At 35.5% G+C, this 17,620-nt stretch overlaps 1 protein-coding gene and 2 pseudogenes across 2 annotated transcripts; all 3 read left to right on the forward strand.

Annotated features, from left to right (window-relative positions):
• The first annotated feature begins 4,607 nt into the window (after window positions 1-4,607).
• LOC106431191 lies at window positions 4,608-9,344 on the forward strand (annotated as a pseudogene).
• Window positions 9,345-9,511: 167 nt separating this feature from the next.
• On the forward strand, window positions 9,512-12,622 carry LOC106431221 (probable disease resistance protein At5g66900). 2 transcript variants are annotated; one of them, XM_013872027.3, is made up of 5 exons: window positions 9,512-10,385; window positions 10,475-10,881; window positions 10,956-11,323; window positions 11,395-11,603; window positions 11,682-12,622. In XM_013872027.3, the coding sequence occupies exons 1-5, from the start codon at window positions 9,746-9,748 to the stop codon at window positions 12,521-12,523; spliced, it is 2,466 nt and encodes an 821-aa protein (XP_013727481.1). In that variant the 5' UTR covers window positions 9,512-9,745; the 3' UTR covers window positions 12,524-12,622. The 2 variants fall into 2 exon arrangements, with proteins under 2 accessions (XP_013727481.1, XP_013727480.1); XM_013872026.3 differs by having other exon boundaries at window positions 9,532-10,385; window positions 11,392-11,603.
• Window positions 12,623-12,853: 231 nt separating this feature from the next.
• On the forward strand, window positions 12,854-14,673 carry LOC106431193 (annotated as a pseudogene).
• Window positions 14,674-17,620: the final 2,947 nt, after the last annotated feature.

The raw sequence follows: 17,620 nt of genomic DNA on the forward strand, positions 1-17,620 counted from the left end.
TCCAAAGACTAACTCCGCACACCTACACCATGGAAAGCAAGAGAAGAAAAGAAACAACCTGAGGGAGGGAGACTGGAAGCCTACCACCGAAAAACAAGAGCTCAAACTTTAGACTAGAAATAACCTTCCAAGCACACAAAGCATACACAGAAGAAAACACTATCCAAACCTGGAGTAGCAAATATGGCGAAAAAAGAGCCACCAGAGAAGCGAGCAACAATGAAAGGGCTACAAGATGAGAGAACAAAGATAGAAAAGGAGACGAAACAAAATCATCAAACCGTGGAGCCATCCTCGAACTATGAAAAAGAGCATAGAAGTCAGATCACCAACAATCAGATCTTGAAAACCAAGACGAGCAGAGACTATCGACGGCAAGTCAACGAGAGGAAGACAACATCAAAGACAACTGAACTCTGACCCAACCCAACGAGATGTAGTTCCTAAAATTAGCCAAAATCTAAAAAAGAAGCGGACCAATATTGACCAAAACAACCTACAACACAGTGAAAAACAACCGCACAATTGGAAATTCGTAAGCATAATCTATAACAAATGCCAGATAATATCACAAGAGATGAATGTGAGGAAAAACAAGAACAAAAAGGTGAGTCTTTTCTCAGTGATGGCGAGATGCGCCACACACCGGAAAGGTAAGCGAATTACATAGATGGGGACGGCTCAAGGTCAAAATATGGAGAATGGCCAAAAAAAATTTAAAAGAGTAATGTTCAAAAATGTGACAAATTAAAATACAATTCTAACGCTAAAACCATCAATCTTAAAATTAACAAATGCCTAAATGCAAAGTTATTAAAATTCAATATAATTTTCATTAGAAGCTCACTTCACCACACAAGTACTATTATACACACAGCAACACATTATTGAAAAACAAACACATAATATATTAACATATTATCTAATACTATATAACACAATAAAACATCAAATAATTCTCTTTACAAATAAGACTGACCACTTAATTACATCATCCAAAAAATCATATCTAACAACAATAAAATAATATCCCGCGCGAAGCGCGGACACCCTTCTAGTTAAATCTATTCTCTACTCAGGTAACTTTCACATTAAAATTGTACTATACGTTGTTTGGTTTAAAATTAATTTACATTTTTGAGGAAAATAAAATCACAATAAAGTTGTCAATGTGAATAAAGGACAGTGGATAACGCGGTGCAAACGGAATTGAATGGCTTCACGCGTTTTAGTTATGATTATTGCTTCCAGCCAAAGGTTAGTAAAAATATTCCGGTAACGATTCCATAAAAAGGTAAATGAAATTAAATTAAAAATATAAAAGTGAACCAGAAAGAAAATGAGTACTGAAGATAAACTTTGCGTAAATTTGATGTCCTAATTTATCGCCGCTGATTAGTGACTAAATTCGCTCTGTTTCTGTTTCCTTCGTGTTCATGTTCTAGTTTCTGCAATATGATAATGACATTTTTTTTTGTAACTCAATATGATATGGGGATAATTTGAAAAATACTCTATTTATAGTTTAAAATTTGAATAATATACTTATATTTTCAAGTTTTTAAAAGTACATTTTTTAAAATGTGATAAGCCATTTTTATCCAAATTTGAATAAAAGAATTATGTATTCTAATTACTACTAAATTACAAATTCAATATTACTATTATTATTGTTTATGTTTATAATACAATTTTTCTGATTTCATGTATCCTCGTAGATCTTTGCAGTACCGAGAAAAAAAAATCTATCACCGCAGCATCGAAGTATGTCAATTTTTGAATTAGTGGATGTATGTGCTTGCTTCATTATGTCAATTTCAGAAGAAATGTATCCCAATTGTTTATGTATGATGATCTCAGTAAACTGATCTAAACTTTCCAAGCCTAAAGTGTGTGTCTTGAGCATTCAAAACATGTTTTGGAAACTTACTTTGATGTCTGTGGGACAAAATTGGAATGTAGAAGATCTATCACTCATGAGACACATCAAACAATATACAAAGATTATCGTACTGTATAAATGATACTACTTTTGATGTTTTCTGAATCAAAAGAAAACCAAAAGGCTATATAGAAACCTTATTCAAGTCTTCTTTTAAAAGATGTAATACTAATCTTAACATGATAAGAAATCATATGACGAAACTACTGCAGCCGTAGATGTTGGCTATACAAAGCCGATGTCTACGAGATTAGACGACGAGAATATACAAAATCAAATTACACCTAAGAATATTGGTGACAAAATAACACAAACATATAAGCCCTACAAAAATGGAGAACTAGAGGAAGAAGAAGATGATACAAATAAATGGAGACCCATAGAGAAATGAGGAGATAGGGAAAATGGAAAAACGTCAATTTTTAAGTTTTTTCATCAAAATAAATGTAAGATATCGTATAATAAGATATTATACACAGATTTAGGAGTGTTATTAAAAGCAAAAAACAATCTGTAAAATAAAAATATTTATTTAGATTGGGTAATTTAGTCATTTAACTTAAATCAAAGTGTAGTTTTCAAAAAAAGATAAATGAAATTATAGTTTTCAAAATAAAATCTCACGTAAATGTATTTATCCAAATTTTCCCATATGATAATGACATTTGTGAAAGAAAAGAGGAGTACCTGTCTATTTAGTATTGTTGACAAAAAAAACTGTCTATTTAGTATTAATCATTACGGTAATCTGCCTTCTTGAAAGGTGAAAATCTGATTAAACATATTTTTTGTATTATTATTTATTCATTTCAAGTTTTTAAATCTCGCGGCTGGGAAATATGTTTCACGATCTACGGACTGATCGATTATATATAACATTATATTTTGTGATTTTTTTTTTGAGAAAAGGCTTATTTTGTGAAAATTGCTACTTTTCTTTATCATTAATTTATAGAAATATAAAATGTTATTTACCGGCCCAAGAAATGAAATATAGAAAAGTAAAACAGATTTTTAAAAGAATGTATATATGTTCATTATAAATTTATGAATTGGAGGATCAGAGGTCCATGCATGGACTCCATGCAACCGTGAGACCAGAGCTGTGTTTGGGATAAAACTGTTGTATTAATGAAAGAGTTTTTAGTAATTAAATTCCTCAACTAAGATGAATCGTTAAAAACAAAATTCTCAACTAAAAATCTTACGAAATAAATCTTCAACTTTAGTTCCGTTAACGTATATTACTCCATCTAAAAAATCATGACGGAAGGTGACATATATTAAACAGTTTATAAGTTGAAGGTTTATTATGTTGAAAACTTAGTTGAGAGATTTTATTCCAGTTTAAAAATAGGTGAAGATTTTATCACTAAAAGTCATTTAATGTTTTATAATCTTTATTATCATTTATGCAATGTCTTTAATTGATTTATAAGCTATTAAAACTAATTTATAAATTTTTACACATTACTTTGTCAATCTTATAACCAATTTAAAAAAGTTCATAAATATTTTAATACTTTTACAAATAGTTAATAAGGTTTCACAATGATTTTATAAGCTTTTACCATTCCCGCTACTTGTTAGAATAAAATAATATAATTTTATACGTGATACTACAGAAACATAAAGTAATACTACAAAACATGAAGTAATACAATAAATAAACAATAATAGATCAAAGATATTATTTTATGGATCAATAAAACAAAAATACAACATATTGGTTCAGAAATCAAGAAGAATAACAATAATAATGCATTATTTGTCGGGGATAGGAGGAAAGTATGAGCCAAAAGTCTGAAATCGTGACAATAAGAAAAGAAGACTAGCATATTACTTTAAATAGGAAGATTGATTTCATGGATAAATTATCCTCGACACTACTTAAGACTTAATATTTCTAAATTATATTAAGTTTTAAGTAGTGTTGAAAACTATTAATTTAGATACATTAATTTTATATTAAAGCAATGTATAAGGATTTATAAATTATTTTCAAAAGCTCATAAATCAATTTTAAATAATGCATAAAAAATAATAAAGGTTCTAAAATATTTAATGAATTTTAATGATAAAATCCTTCAACCACTTTTGAATCGGAAGAAAATCCTTCAACTAAGTTTTCAACATTATAAACCCTGAACTTATAAACCGTTAACATATATCATCTTTCGTCATGGTTATTTTGACGGAAGGTAACATATGTAACATAATTAAAGTTGAGGGTTTATTTCATTAAATAAAATAATCAAAATAGTCTATTTTTATTTTGAAAATAAACAAAATAGTCTATTTTTATTTTGATAAAGAGATACGGAGAGTTATTTTGAAAATAACAAAAATAGCCCTCAATAAGAAAAATAATCAAAATAGTCTATTTTTATTTTGAAAATTTTAATTTTAATTTTTTATTTTTTAAAATTTGAAATCCTATTCTCAAAATTCAACTTCTTAACTTTAAACATTAAATCTAGATTAGTTAACCCGATGATATAAATATATTTTTACTCATTAATAACAGTCTGTTTAGTCATTTTCTTCATTGATAGCTAATTTACTGAAAGCTAATTTGTGACAAAAAGTTACGTACAGTCAAGGTAATTTCTCAATGATCAAATAAGATGAATTAGTTGATCAAAAAGATGGTTTACAGCCAACAATCTCAAGTTTAACAGAATGGCTCCGCCCCTGATTACGTTCACTTACGTACAGTCAAGCTAAACTGTAAGTGTGTAAATATTGTGAAAGTTGATAGTTGACTCTGTGAACAATATGTAAGAAACAAGTCAACCAAAAAAAGACAATAAAAAATCGTATTTAAACAGAATAAAGATGTGTCGGGAGGTTTATCAAGAGAAAGTAGGAAGCATGTGGGGGGGGAAGGGTAGTTGATTAAGCATCATTGCTTAACATCAACCACTAATTTTGATTATTTTTAACTTGTCGTCTCTTAATCACTAATTATTAAAGATTAATAAAGTGAAACAAACCACAAGAGTCAAGGGCTGGCCGTATTCGGAAAATATGTGGAAGCTCTCACTATAATGGACAGAGTCACATGCGATGTCTCTCTTTACTGTCTTGTATCTGTGATGATTTGTTATTTCTTTTGTAAATTCTGAATATTGATTTTGTAATCTCTAATATTTATTAATAAAATTGTTTTTTTGCAGAAAATAATACACATCCTTTTTCATGTTTGATGGGCCCAAATAATTATAAAGTTTTGCTAAAAAAATAAAGAAATTTTTACACGTAGAGACACATTTTGTCTTATCAATTACACTGTAAGACACATTGTGCTTGTAAAGCACTTTCTAGTGTTAAAAAGACCAAAAACTTCCTAACCGAAAAATTATATACATTAACATTTTTTTATTTTTTCTTTTGTCTCTTTCGTTCTTTCAACGTGACTTTATTCAAATTTCATCTTCCAATGATTCTATCACCTCTTTTTTTTTCTCTCTAACACAAAAGGAAAAAAAGGCAAACCGAGAGACTACAACTTGTAAAAAAATGAAAAGATGTAGAAAAAGAAGAAGGTAGTTTGAACTTCTCATCTTCTAAATCCTAGATTCTCCGAATTTGTCTGATCTTTTAAAATCTTTTTAATCGATTCTTGTTTTGTTGGTTTCTTAGTGTTGTTGTGGATTTCAAAATCCAGATCTGCAAAGTTACAATTTCAGAATCCAGATCTGCAAAAGATGTGGACGGATAGCGTGTGGATGGGGGTTGCGTGGATAAGTGGTGTGTGGATAGCTGGAGCGTGGATGAGTTATGCGTGGATGGTTGAACAAATCTCTGGGAACTAGTGGGTGGCTTCAACCGAGGAGATTCTTTCCACAAAGAAGATTATCTTTCTTACTTTTCCTACATCGAACACAAACTATAAATTCATGTATTTGATGAAATCTAATCCTCACTTTTTTTTAAATTATGTCCACATTTTCTTTGTCCACAATTCATTCATTTATATTATTTTTTCGTGGATGGCTTATCCATCCAATACTATCTACAATATTTTAATTATAAAATCATTTTCTATGTTTTTATTTTTAAATTTCTAAAGTATATATAAATGGATGTCGAAATGTAGAGGGTGAAAAGTTAAAATTTATTACATCAAATTTATTTATTTATATTTATTAATATTTGAGATAAAAACAAATAAGTAAATGAGGTTGAAATTAATAACAAAGCTCTTATCAGGGGTATTATTGTCCGATCAAATAACAAGTGCCAAGGAAAAGTGCCTCAAATGTTGAATGTGTCTCTGAATGTAAGACAAACTCAGAATGTGACCCACTGTGTAAACAACTCAAAAATAAGAGAGGCAGTTTCGAAGTAATTGCGCGGCAAGTGGGAGGAAGAAAGAATGGGACCAGTGGACAAGAACAAAAGGAGATTGCTTACCATTGAGCAGAAGCTTTAGATCTTAAGAGCACCATTAACCCAGGTGCTTAATGAGGGTGCTTAATAATTTTTGGATTTAAAAAAAAATGAAGTAATTATAGAAGAATCGATGCTTAATTAAGCGTTTGAAAAAGCACGTCTTATTGGACACGTGTGGTTCTCTCATCACTCCGCGTTCCTTTCTCTCTCTCTCTCACGAAACACAAGTCTCTTGTGTTTCTCTCTCGACGACTCTGCCGATCTCGTCTTTTCTCTCAACGAAACCGATCTCCCCTCGACGCTTCCGTGATCAATCGACGATGATCTCTCCTCGTCTCTCTCGATCTCCTCGACGCCTCCGTGATCAATCGACGATCTCTCCTCGTATCTCTCGATCTCCTCGACGAAATCGACGATGATCTCTCCTCGTCTCTCTCTCTCCTCGACGCCTCCGACGATGATCTCTCCCTGTGGGGGTTCTTTAAAACCTGTCAGAATCTATCGACAATATTATAGATATTAACTTTTTCCCTGTGTTTTCGCTTAAAAGAAAGAAAGAAAGAATGAGCGATTGTCTTGGGGGAGCTTTGGTCTCTGAGGTTCTGAAAGGTTTGATCAAAGAGGCTAAGACGGTGATAGATTTCAAACTCTTGTTTGAAGAACTCGCATCAACCATGAAGATAATGATTCCTCTTACGGAGCAGATCGATACGATCCAAGGGAACGCAGACTTTGATTTTGGGGATCTCAAGGAAACCATCCAAAGAGCTAGGAAAGTGGTTGATAAGTGTCAACGGACGTCTGGTTTTACGAGAAACTTACGCTCTCAAGAAAGATTAAGGGAATCAATAAGGATATGTTCAAGTTCTGCCAGATGGACCTACAGCTTCTTCAGTACCGGTACCTGGAGAACCTCAATGATAAGGTTGACGGTTTAAGCAAGAGAGTGGATAGCTTGATTGTTCCTCCGCCGTCGTCCGTTTCTACGGCTCTTTGTTCTGTTCCAAAGCCTGTGAAGGATTTCGTTAGAAGAAGCTCCTTGATGATGATTCCCTTGCTTCTCTTGTGGTTTGCGCTCCTCCCGGGTGCGGGAAGACCACGCTCGTTACTAAGCTTTGCCACGACCAAGACATCAAAGGTATTCTGACTACATTTTAAAGTGTCTTTCTCTTTCACCTGAGAATTTCTTCACACACTCTTTGTTTCAATTGGCAGGAAAGTTCGTCGAGCATGTCTTCTATTGGGATATCTCAAGTACCCTTAACTTGAGCTCATGGTTCAGCATTTACTCCCGAGCAACGAGTACAAAGACCTTACATTTGCCAACGACTCTCAAGCAGCTAGTGCCTTTGGAAATTTGCTAGAGAACCTTTAAAGGAAATGGTGGTATATTGTTGGTGTTGGATGATGTGTGGGATGGAGCAGAATCGTTACTTTAGAAATTTAAGATTTGACTTACAAGATTTTAGTCACTTCTAGGAGTTTCCAAGTTTTGGTCCTACTTACCATCTGAAACCTTTGCTACCTAAAGATGCCAAGAACCTTCTCATTCAGTTCTCATCGCCACTGCCTCCTTACACAAATTCAAATGAGTTTGAAGATCTTCTCAACAAGGTATTACCTTCTACCTTCACGGTTTAAGCTTTGATTGTCCTGTCTCTGGAAACACTAAAATTCATCTTTTTCTCTCTCTCTTTTTGGACATGGCGAGGGATTGCATTGCAGATATTGAAACGTTGCAGTGGATTCCGAATCGTGATTGAAGTAGTCGGCTGTTCCCTTAAAGGACTAGATCTATTTTTATGGAAAGGCAAAGTCGAAAGCTGGTATGAAGGGGAACCAATTATTGATAGTTCTGATGTGCTGGAATGTCTGCAGCCTAGCTTCAATACCTTGAAACCCACTCTCAAAGAGTGTTTCATGGACATGGGTTCATTTCTCGAGGACCAGAAGATACGCGCTTCCATAATAATTGACTTATGGGTGGAAACTATATGGTAAAAGCTGCACCGTGTGCATGAACTACCTCAATGACCTTGCTTCTCAAAACCTCCTTAAAAGTAGTACCGTGTGCATCAACTCCAACAATTTGGTGATTCCTTTCTTTCAAGGATTTGATTATTCAAAGATCTTCTAGATCTTTCTCATGATACTCATCTTATAAACCATCATTAAACTGGTGTAAATTATCATGGCTTTATCTTTTTCTTATCCGATATAGTTTTAATTTATTGATGATTTCTCAAAGCTCATTTTCTCTCAGGTGCATCTTTGCATCCACTGCCCAGGTTATATAACTATTTCCCGTAATATCAAGGGCATTTATTTTGAGCTTTGTCAAATTTGATATGATAACCGAATTCATAGAATAATAATATATAAAGACAGAAATTGAAATGCATAATTTAAATGCAGAAACTAAATGCATAAATTTAAATTGCATAAATTTAAATAGCATAAATAAAATTGGAGGCTTAGCCTACCACATGATCCGAGGAGTCTTAGACTACCATATTGATCATTTTTCAAAGCCCGAGGAGACATGGTCTACCATTTTGACTTTTACTTATTTCAAGGTCCGAGGAAACTTAGTCTGCCATTTTTGACCTTTATTTTTTTTTCATTCACGGAGGCAACGCCTACCACGTGTTTCTCTGATCACGAATGCATAGTCTACCATAACGATCAGTCGGGAAAGGCAACGCCTATTATTCCGAAAATAAACGGAGAAGACCTAGTCTCTCACTCCGGAACAATAATAAAATTTAAATAAATTAAGTATATTGAAACACATAAATTTAAACATTACCTCGATTGGTTTAAAAATTTTGGGATTGATAAACCTCAGTTGGTCAGAGCTTCGTGCTGATAACGTGTTGCAAAAATATAAAGATGAACTATATATATTAAAGAGCGAGAGAAGTTCGATGTGTACGAGAGAGAGGAGAAGACTTTTGGTCTCAGCTTATGTGTTGAATATATATTATTGTGTATGAAGTGATCTACGAAAAAAAGAGAAACTAAACTTAGTGAACTCTTGTCCATCTATTTAATTTGATGAGGCCAAGATGATATTTATAGAGAAGGTAAGTCGGCTAATTTTACTCTCTCTAGTGAAGTAATTATTATTTTAATAGTTACGCAAATATCCCAAAATGGATAAGCATTATCTTATCTTTTAACACATGTGAAATATTGCTGAGGTAATTGCGCGGCAAGTAGTAGGAAGAAACGGATTTGCCAAAAGTCAACGACGACGACGGCATTAGATTTGCGATTAAGCTTAAGCCCTTTCTTTCTTCTCGTCTCTCGTCTCTCGTCTCTCGTCTCTCTCTGTTATCTTTATCGTCGTTTTGGAAAATCTCAGAGCATAAAACCTTTTCAGATCGTTTTAAGAAGAATGAAATGAACGCTGTGGCTGACTTGGCATCAGGTTCTTTCGGGGGAGCTTTGGTCTCGGAGGCTCTGAAACTTGCCATCGCCGAGGCAAAGAAGTACAAATCATTCAAACCCCTGTCCAAGGATCTCGTCTCCACGATGACCAGATTGCTTCCCTTGACCCAAAAGATCGATTCCCTGCGAGACAAGCTAGACCACAGTTCCGGAGAGCTACATGAACTCAGGGATACCATCGAACAAGCTCATCTACTGATTCACAAGTTTCAGAGCGTCCGGTTTTACAATAAACCCAAATACGCCAGAAAAATCGAGAGGATCAATAAAGCTATGGTCAAGTTCTGTGGCATCGATCTCCAGCTTCTTCAGTTTAGGGACCAGTTGGATCTGTCCCTTGTGGTGGAGGGTTTGGGTAAGAGAATGGACAGCTTGAGTGTTGCTCCTGCACTGCCTTTTTTTACGGATCATCTTTGCTCTGTTCCAAAGCTTGATAAGTCCCCCTCCCCCGTTGGGTTGGACTGGCCTTTGATGGATCTTAACAAGAGATTCATTGACAATCCTAATGTGGATACTCTCGTGGTCTCTGCTCCTCCCGGGTGCGGCAAGACCACCCTCGTTACTCACCTTTGCAACAATGCACACGTCAAAAGTATATGCCTATCTTAAAAAAAGTTTCCATTTTAAGTTGTTATATTTGTTTCTAATCATATCTCTACGTGTTGTTTCCATTTTTGGCAGGGCATTTCAAGCATATCTTGTTTAATGTTGTCTCAAGTACTCCTAACTTCAGGACCATTGTACAGAATCTACTCCAGTACAACGGTCACGCTCCCCAAACGTTTGAGAACGATACTCAAGCAGCCGTTGCCTTGAGAAAACTGCTGGAGAAACTCATTGAAGACGGTCCTGTACTGCTGGTGTTGGATGATGTCTGGCAGGGAGCTGATTCTTTCCTTGAGAAGTTCCGTATTAGCATTCTGGGTAACTATAAAGTTTTGGTGACTTCTAGGTCTGAGTTTCAGAGCTTTGGCCCCACTTATTATCTGAAACCTTTGGAATATGAAAATGCAAGAGCCCTTCTCGTTCAATGGGCATCACCGCGTAACAACGCCTCTCCAGATGAGTACGAACATCTTCTCAAAAAGGTAATTAGTTTCAATATATGTAGATTAGAAATGTGATTACTTATATAGCTTCACTTTTGTCTTGCTATTGGCAGATATTGAAACGTTGCAATGGATTCCCAATCGTAATTGAAGTAATTGGCCGTTCACTCAATGGAAGATCTCTAAATACATGGAAAGGGCAGGTGGAAAGCTGGTCTCAAGGGGAAACAGTTCTTGATAGTCCTCCTCAGCCTACTGTGCTTGAATGTCTCCAGCCTAGCTTCAATGCCTTGGAACCCACTCTTCAGAAGTGTTTCATGGACATGGGCTGCTTTCTTGAGGACCAAAAGATACGCGCTTCTGTCCTAATTGACATATGGATGGAACTATACTGTAAAAGTAGGAGTAGTAGCAGTACCGTGTGCATGAAGTACCTTGAAGACCTTGCCTCCCAGAATCTACTTAAACTTGTTCCTCTCGGGTATGTTGTTGTTTCTCTCTTCCCATCTACCATTGGATGAACTTACTTACTTATTTGGTTTTCATCAGCAGAAATGAGCAGGAAGAGGGTTTCTACAATGAGTATTTAGTCACTCAACATGATATCCTCAGGGAGCTGGCTATCCATCAAAGCGGATTAGAAGCATTCTTGGAAAGAAAAAGATTAAATTTGGAGATAAGAGAGGCTCAATTTCCAGACTGGTGTTTGAATCAAATGGAACCTATTATCATCAATGCCTCTCTCTTGTCTATCTCTACAGGTAAGTGGTTTATATTAATCTCTCTCTCTGTTGTTTCTTGAAATATGATTTTTTCTGCTCTCTTTTTGGTTATGACAGATGATTTGTTCTCATCGAATTGGATTGAAATGGAATGTCCCAATGTCGAGACTTTGATTCTCAACATCTCTTCACAAAACTTTGCATTACCGAGCTTCATTTCTGGAATGAAGAAGCTAAAGGTTCTGATAATCACAAACCACGGTTCTTATCCAACAAGACTGACCAGATTCTCGTGCCTCAGCTTATTACCAAACCTGAAACGGATCAGACTGGAGAAAGTTTCAGTCACTTCGCTGGACATTCTCCACTTGCTGCTCGTCAGTCTGAAGAAGTTGTCTTTGGTTATGTGTAGCTTCGGTGAGGTTTTCTACGACATTGAAGATGAAACAATAGATGTCTCTAGAGCTCTTCCTAGTTTACAGGAGATCGACATAGACTATTGCTACGATCTTGATGAGTTGCCGTATTGGGTCTGTGAAGTTGTTTCGTTGAAGACACTTAGCATCACGAACTGTAACAAGCTCTCTCTACTTCCTGAGGCTATAGGAAACTTGAGTAGTCTACAAGTGTTGAGGCTGAGTTCTTGTATTAATCTCTCTGAGCTGCCTGAAACGGTGGAGAGACTCGGGCAATTGCAGTTTCTGGATATTTCGCATTGCTTAGGACTGAGAAAGTTGCCTCTAGAGATTGGGAAGCTGCAGAAGCTGAAGAAGATGTCGATGAGGAAATGTTGGAGATGCGAGCTGCCGGACTCAGTGAGGAGTCTAGAGGGCCTGGAGGTGAAATGCGATGAAGAAACTGGGTTGGTCTTGTGGGAAAGGTTGAAGCCGAAAATGAGAAGCTTGAGAGTTCATGTGGAGGAAATAGAGCATAATCTGAACTTACTTCATATGTTTTAATGTTTGTATGTGTCTTGTTATTCAAGATGGTCCCAAGGTAAATAGAAGAAATGTTGTATGCTTCTGTTTTTATTAATAAATAGAATAACTTTCACACTACAAGTTCTTAGTTTCAATTTTCTTGTTGAATTTTTCTATTGACGTCTAAGCTTCATACCTTTTAATTTACCTCGTCAATGGTCTAATAAACGTTTTTGACCCTTCGTTTGCCTTCAATGACACTTCTGACTTTACCGTGGGTCTCAAGTTATCATTTACTAAAACTCTATTTTGGGACCATTTCGTTATAAATGTCGATAATTCAGTTACAAAAAGAAATAAAGAGCCACACTGAATAGAAAACGGCAGTAAAATTTCTCATGGATTCGATCGAAAATTTTGATGCCTCGAACAACAATCTTAGAGAGTGTTTCATAGACATGGGCTCGTTTCTTAAAGACCAGAAGATCATTGCTTCCACAATAATCGACTTATGGTCAGGATTATACAGTAAAGAGGATATCATCTGCAGGAATCACCTCCAAGATCTTGCCTCCCACAATCTCCTTAAACTTCTTCCTCTTGGGTATGTTACTTTCTATTCATCTACCAATTCTTGATCTTGCTATATATGTTGAAAACTAGGTCCAATATCCAAAACAGATTCTGCCTGTTATTAATTGTTTGTCTTTGAAAAGTTTCTTTTTATCAGTTATCATTTTTTTTTATATATGCTTTAGTATCAGGAAAAATGAGTATGGAGATTGTTTCTACAATGAGTTATTGGTGAAACAAGACAACGTCTCTAGAGAGTTTGCAATGCATCAATGTGAAAAGGAGTCGGTTTCGATCCTCCAAAGGAAAAGATTAAACATGGATATACAAGAGAACAAGTTTCCAAATTGGTGTTTAAATCTAAAACAGCCTATAGTTTTGAACGCTTCTCTATTGTCTATATCTACTGGTAATACGATTGTTTCTTTACTTTGTTGTTACACACTCTTTAACAATAATATTCTATAACTTGATGTGATTGATCTTTTCTTTCTTTTTCTTTTCTTCTTCTTTTGGTTACAGATGATTCATTTACATCGTGTTGGGTTGAAATGCATTGTCCCGACGTTGAAGTTTTAGTTCTTAATCTCTGTTCATCGAACTATGCATTACCAAACTTCAATGCTACAATGAAGAAACTGAAAGTCGTGATGATCATGAATCACGGTCTTGAACCTACAAAGCTGACCAATTTATCGTGTCTCAGCTCATTACCTTACCTGAGACGAATCAGATTCGAGAAAGGTTCAATCACTTTGCATGACATTCCCAAACTTGAGCTCAATAATCTCGAGAAGCTATCTCTTTGGTTGTGTCATTTCGATGAGCCTCTTAACGAGTCAGAGTTTGATGGTTCTGAAACTCTACTACAGAGTTTGCAAGAAATCGAAATAGATTATTGTTACAACCTTGTTGAGTTACCAAATTGGGTCTCTCAAGTTGTATCATTAAAAGAAGCTTAGCATCACAAACTGTAACAAGCTTCGCACACTCTTTGAAGCTATAGGCAACTTGAGGAACCTTGAAATGCTGAGGGTGGTTTCTTGTAGTAGTTTATTTGAGCTTCCTGAAACGATCAAGATACTAAGCAATTTGCGGTTTCTAGATGTTTCTGGATGTTTCCAACTAAAGAGGTTGCCTCTGGAGATTGGAAAATTGCAGAAGTTAAAGAAAATTTCCATGAGAGATTGTTATCGATGTGAATTGCCAGATTCAGTGAAGAATCTAGAGAATCTGGAGGTGAAATGCGACGAAGGTACTGTGTTTTTATGGGTAGGATTCAAACCGAAAATGAAGAATTTGATAATCACTGAAGAGGAAGCAGAGCATAACCTCAACTTGCTTCAACTATTCTGACGTCAGTTTGCTTTGTGTGTCATGTCTTGCAAGTTTGTAACATTATAAAGCATTATCTATATGTTGTGTTCCAAAAAAGAAAGAAACAAAAACACTATCTATATATAACATGATATTTTACATTGCATAAAAGTAACATACAGACAATGAGCCCAATACTGGTCTCTGCCATTATGCCGCTACCTCACGGCGTAGACACTGACTGCCAAACGGAACGGAGCTGGAAAGACGGTGTGAGGCAAGGCAACAGGATCAGATGCTGAGGATGACATTGACAGTGACGTGGTAACTTTTATTACTAACTAGCGGTGTTTCTGCATTACGAGCGGAGCGATTGTTTTTGGTGTAATTTGTATTAGTTGATGTAGCCATATTTTAAGCTATAGAATGTTGTATAAAAGTGTCAGTTGTTGTTGTTTTTTTTTAATGAGAAAGCAATGGTGAAAAAGAAAAATATAAATTAATGAGCACACATTATTCATATATTTTTTTTTTAAATTAAAATCAAAGTAGAGAATAGTATATAAATGATATTAGAATTAGGATCCAATAAACCCTTTTTAATTTTTTTAATTAAGCTGGCATCATAGATTACTTTCTCTACATACCAGACAACTTTTTGTGTACGAAGCCATTGATCAATGCAAGCAAAATGGAAATTATGGTTGCAAGTAAGAGAGCAAAGATTGTTTCCATCATTGTAATTTCCGAAGCATACAATGCATATATCATTTTCCTCGTCCGTAGTTGGAGGCCTATTAGCACCCTCTAGATCGGTGATGATCATATCAACGTCTAGTCTTGATGTTGCGTTTTGGTTATAGTCTCTGATAGTTAGAGTAACTTAAATATCATTAGCTAAGATATTGATGTCATCTCTTACTTCATTATTTCTTACTTCATTCTTCACGTATTGGATAGTTTCTTCAATGAAGAATGTTGAATCGAGGTAATGAATGTCATAGTATGTTAACATGTATTACATGCTCTCAGTTATTAAGTCATTAAAATTACTTTGGCCGTCGATGATAGATGGTAGCTGAAAATCAATGATGGATTGTTGTGTGTTGGATCTGTGGACGTAGACTTGTAGTATTTGCTTGGATTTTTCACCTGAACAACTTGTTTGATGTGAGAGCTGATGAGATATAAGTGGTTGGTTACTCATTCTTGGAGTATCTGTGGGAGCATAAGGTATTGTAAAAATGTATTATATAGGGTGAGGTTAAAAAGATGAATTTATTGTCTTTTTCTAACTTTGGTTTTAAAAATCATTTATTTATGGGTGTTAAATTTTTTGGAGTTATTTGTTTGTGTTGAATTGACTCTTTTTTTTAACGTTTTACAGTTTATTTTTTTATCGAAACTATGTATTATTTTCATATTGTGTTTATTTTGAAGAGACTTTTATAGTATATGGTTTAGCTAACCAAAGACACTTGTGCTCTTTATTGTACAGTTTGTGTAGGGAGTGTTGTTTTATAACTAATTGAGACATGGCTAAGCTTTTCATGAATTTTATATAATTCATGGTTGTAGTGGAATATTTTTGTTTTGTTTTTGCAGGGGATGAGTGGTAGATCACTACAAGAAAACAGCGGTATTATGACGGACATTCCGACGGAAAATGAAATCCTCGGAATATCCCGAGGAATTTCCGAGGAAATTCCGGAAACACAAAATTGGGTTTCCTCGGAATTTTCTCGGAATATACCGACGGAATTCCGAGGAAATATCAATCCGTCGGAATATTCCGAGGAAATTCCGAGGAAAAATGGGTTCCTCGGAAAAAAACGATGAATTCCGAGGAAATATTATAGCCGTTGGGGGATTTTACAAAATTCCGAGGAAATTCCGACGAACTAGCCTTTTCCGTCGGAATTCCGTCGGAATTTCCTCGGTCTGTCGGCAGGATTTAAACTATAAATACAAGCACTCCTCTTCCTCTTCATTCACTCCATATCTTAATCCTCCCTCTTACTCTATTTACACACGAATTTGATTCATAAAAAATATGTCTTCTTCAAATTATTTTCGTTCTTGGATCGATCGACCTCATTTGGATCCGAACACGAGATTGCTTACGGAAGAATACCAACGAGGTATAACCGAATTCAAGGGGTTAGTTCACCGACAACCGGAAGAAAAAACAGGTATGTTAAGATGTCCTTGCTCTAATTGTAAAAATAGAAAGGTTATTAAAGAGTGGGATGTTTGGACTCATCTATATTTGAGTGGGTTTACACGAAGTTACAAAATTTGGTATCATCATGGGGAAACTGATTATGAACATGGTAGTACTAGCGAACCTCAGCCAGCGGTTAGATTAGAAGAACCAATTAGAACGGATGTAGATTATGGTGTAGGTACTGAGCAGATGGTAAATGATCATTTTAGAGGGAAGATTTACCCAATGCAGAAGCTAGGAGATTTTATGATATGTTGGATGCTGGAAAGCAACCATTGTACGAAGGTTGCAGAGATGGTCATTCAGCTTTATCATCTGCTACAAGATTGATGGGCATTAAAACAGATTATAATTTGGCTGAAGACTGTGTGGATGCGATTGCTGATTTTGTAAAAGGTATTCTACCCGAGGATAATGTAGCTCCTGGTTCATACTACGAGGTTCAGAAACTCGTAGCTGGTCTTGGTTTATCGTATCAGGTAATAGATGTATGCAGCGACAACTGCATGATTTATTGGAGGGCGGATGAACAGCGGGTTACATGCAAATTTTGTGGAAAGCCTCGTTATAAAGATACGAGTGGAAGAGTTCCAGTGCCATATAAAAGGATGTGGTATTTACCTTTGACGGAAAGGTTGCAGAGGTTGTATCTGTCTGAACGCACAGCGCAACCAATGAGATGGCATGCGGAGCACTCAACAGATGGTGAGATCAGACATCCTTCAGATGCAAAAGCGTGGAAGCATTTCCAATCAAAGTATCCCGACTTTGCGTATGAGAGAAGAAATGTCTACCTTGGATTATGTACTGATGGTTTCAGTCCGTTTGGCAAGAGTGGAAGACAGTATTCTCTATGGCCCGTCATTCTTACACCATACAACCTACCCCCAAACTTGTGCTTGCGACGAGAGTTTTTGTTTCTCTCGATTCTCGTTCCCGGACCAGAGCATCCTAAGAGATCACTTGATGTGTTTCTTCAGCCACTAATATATGAGTTGCAACAACTATGGGCTCAAGGT

This window comes from Brassica napus, chromosome C2 (assembly GCF_020379485.1).
Source record: "Brassica napus cultivar Da-Ae chromosome C2, Da-Ae, whole genome shotgun sequence".
NCBI lineage: Eukaryota > Viridiplantae > Streptophyta > Magnoliopsida > Brassicales > Brassicaceae > Brassica > Brassica napus.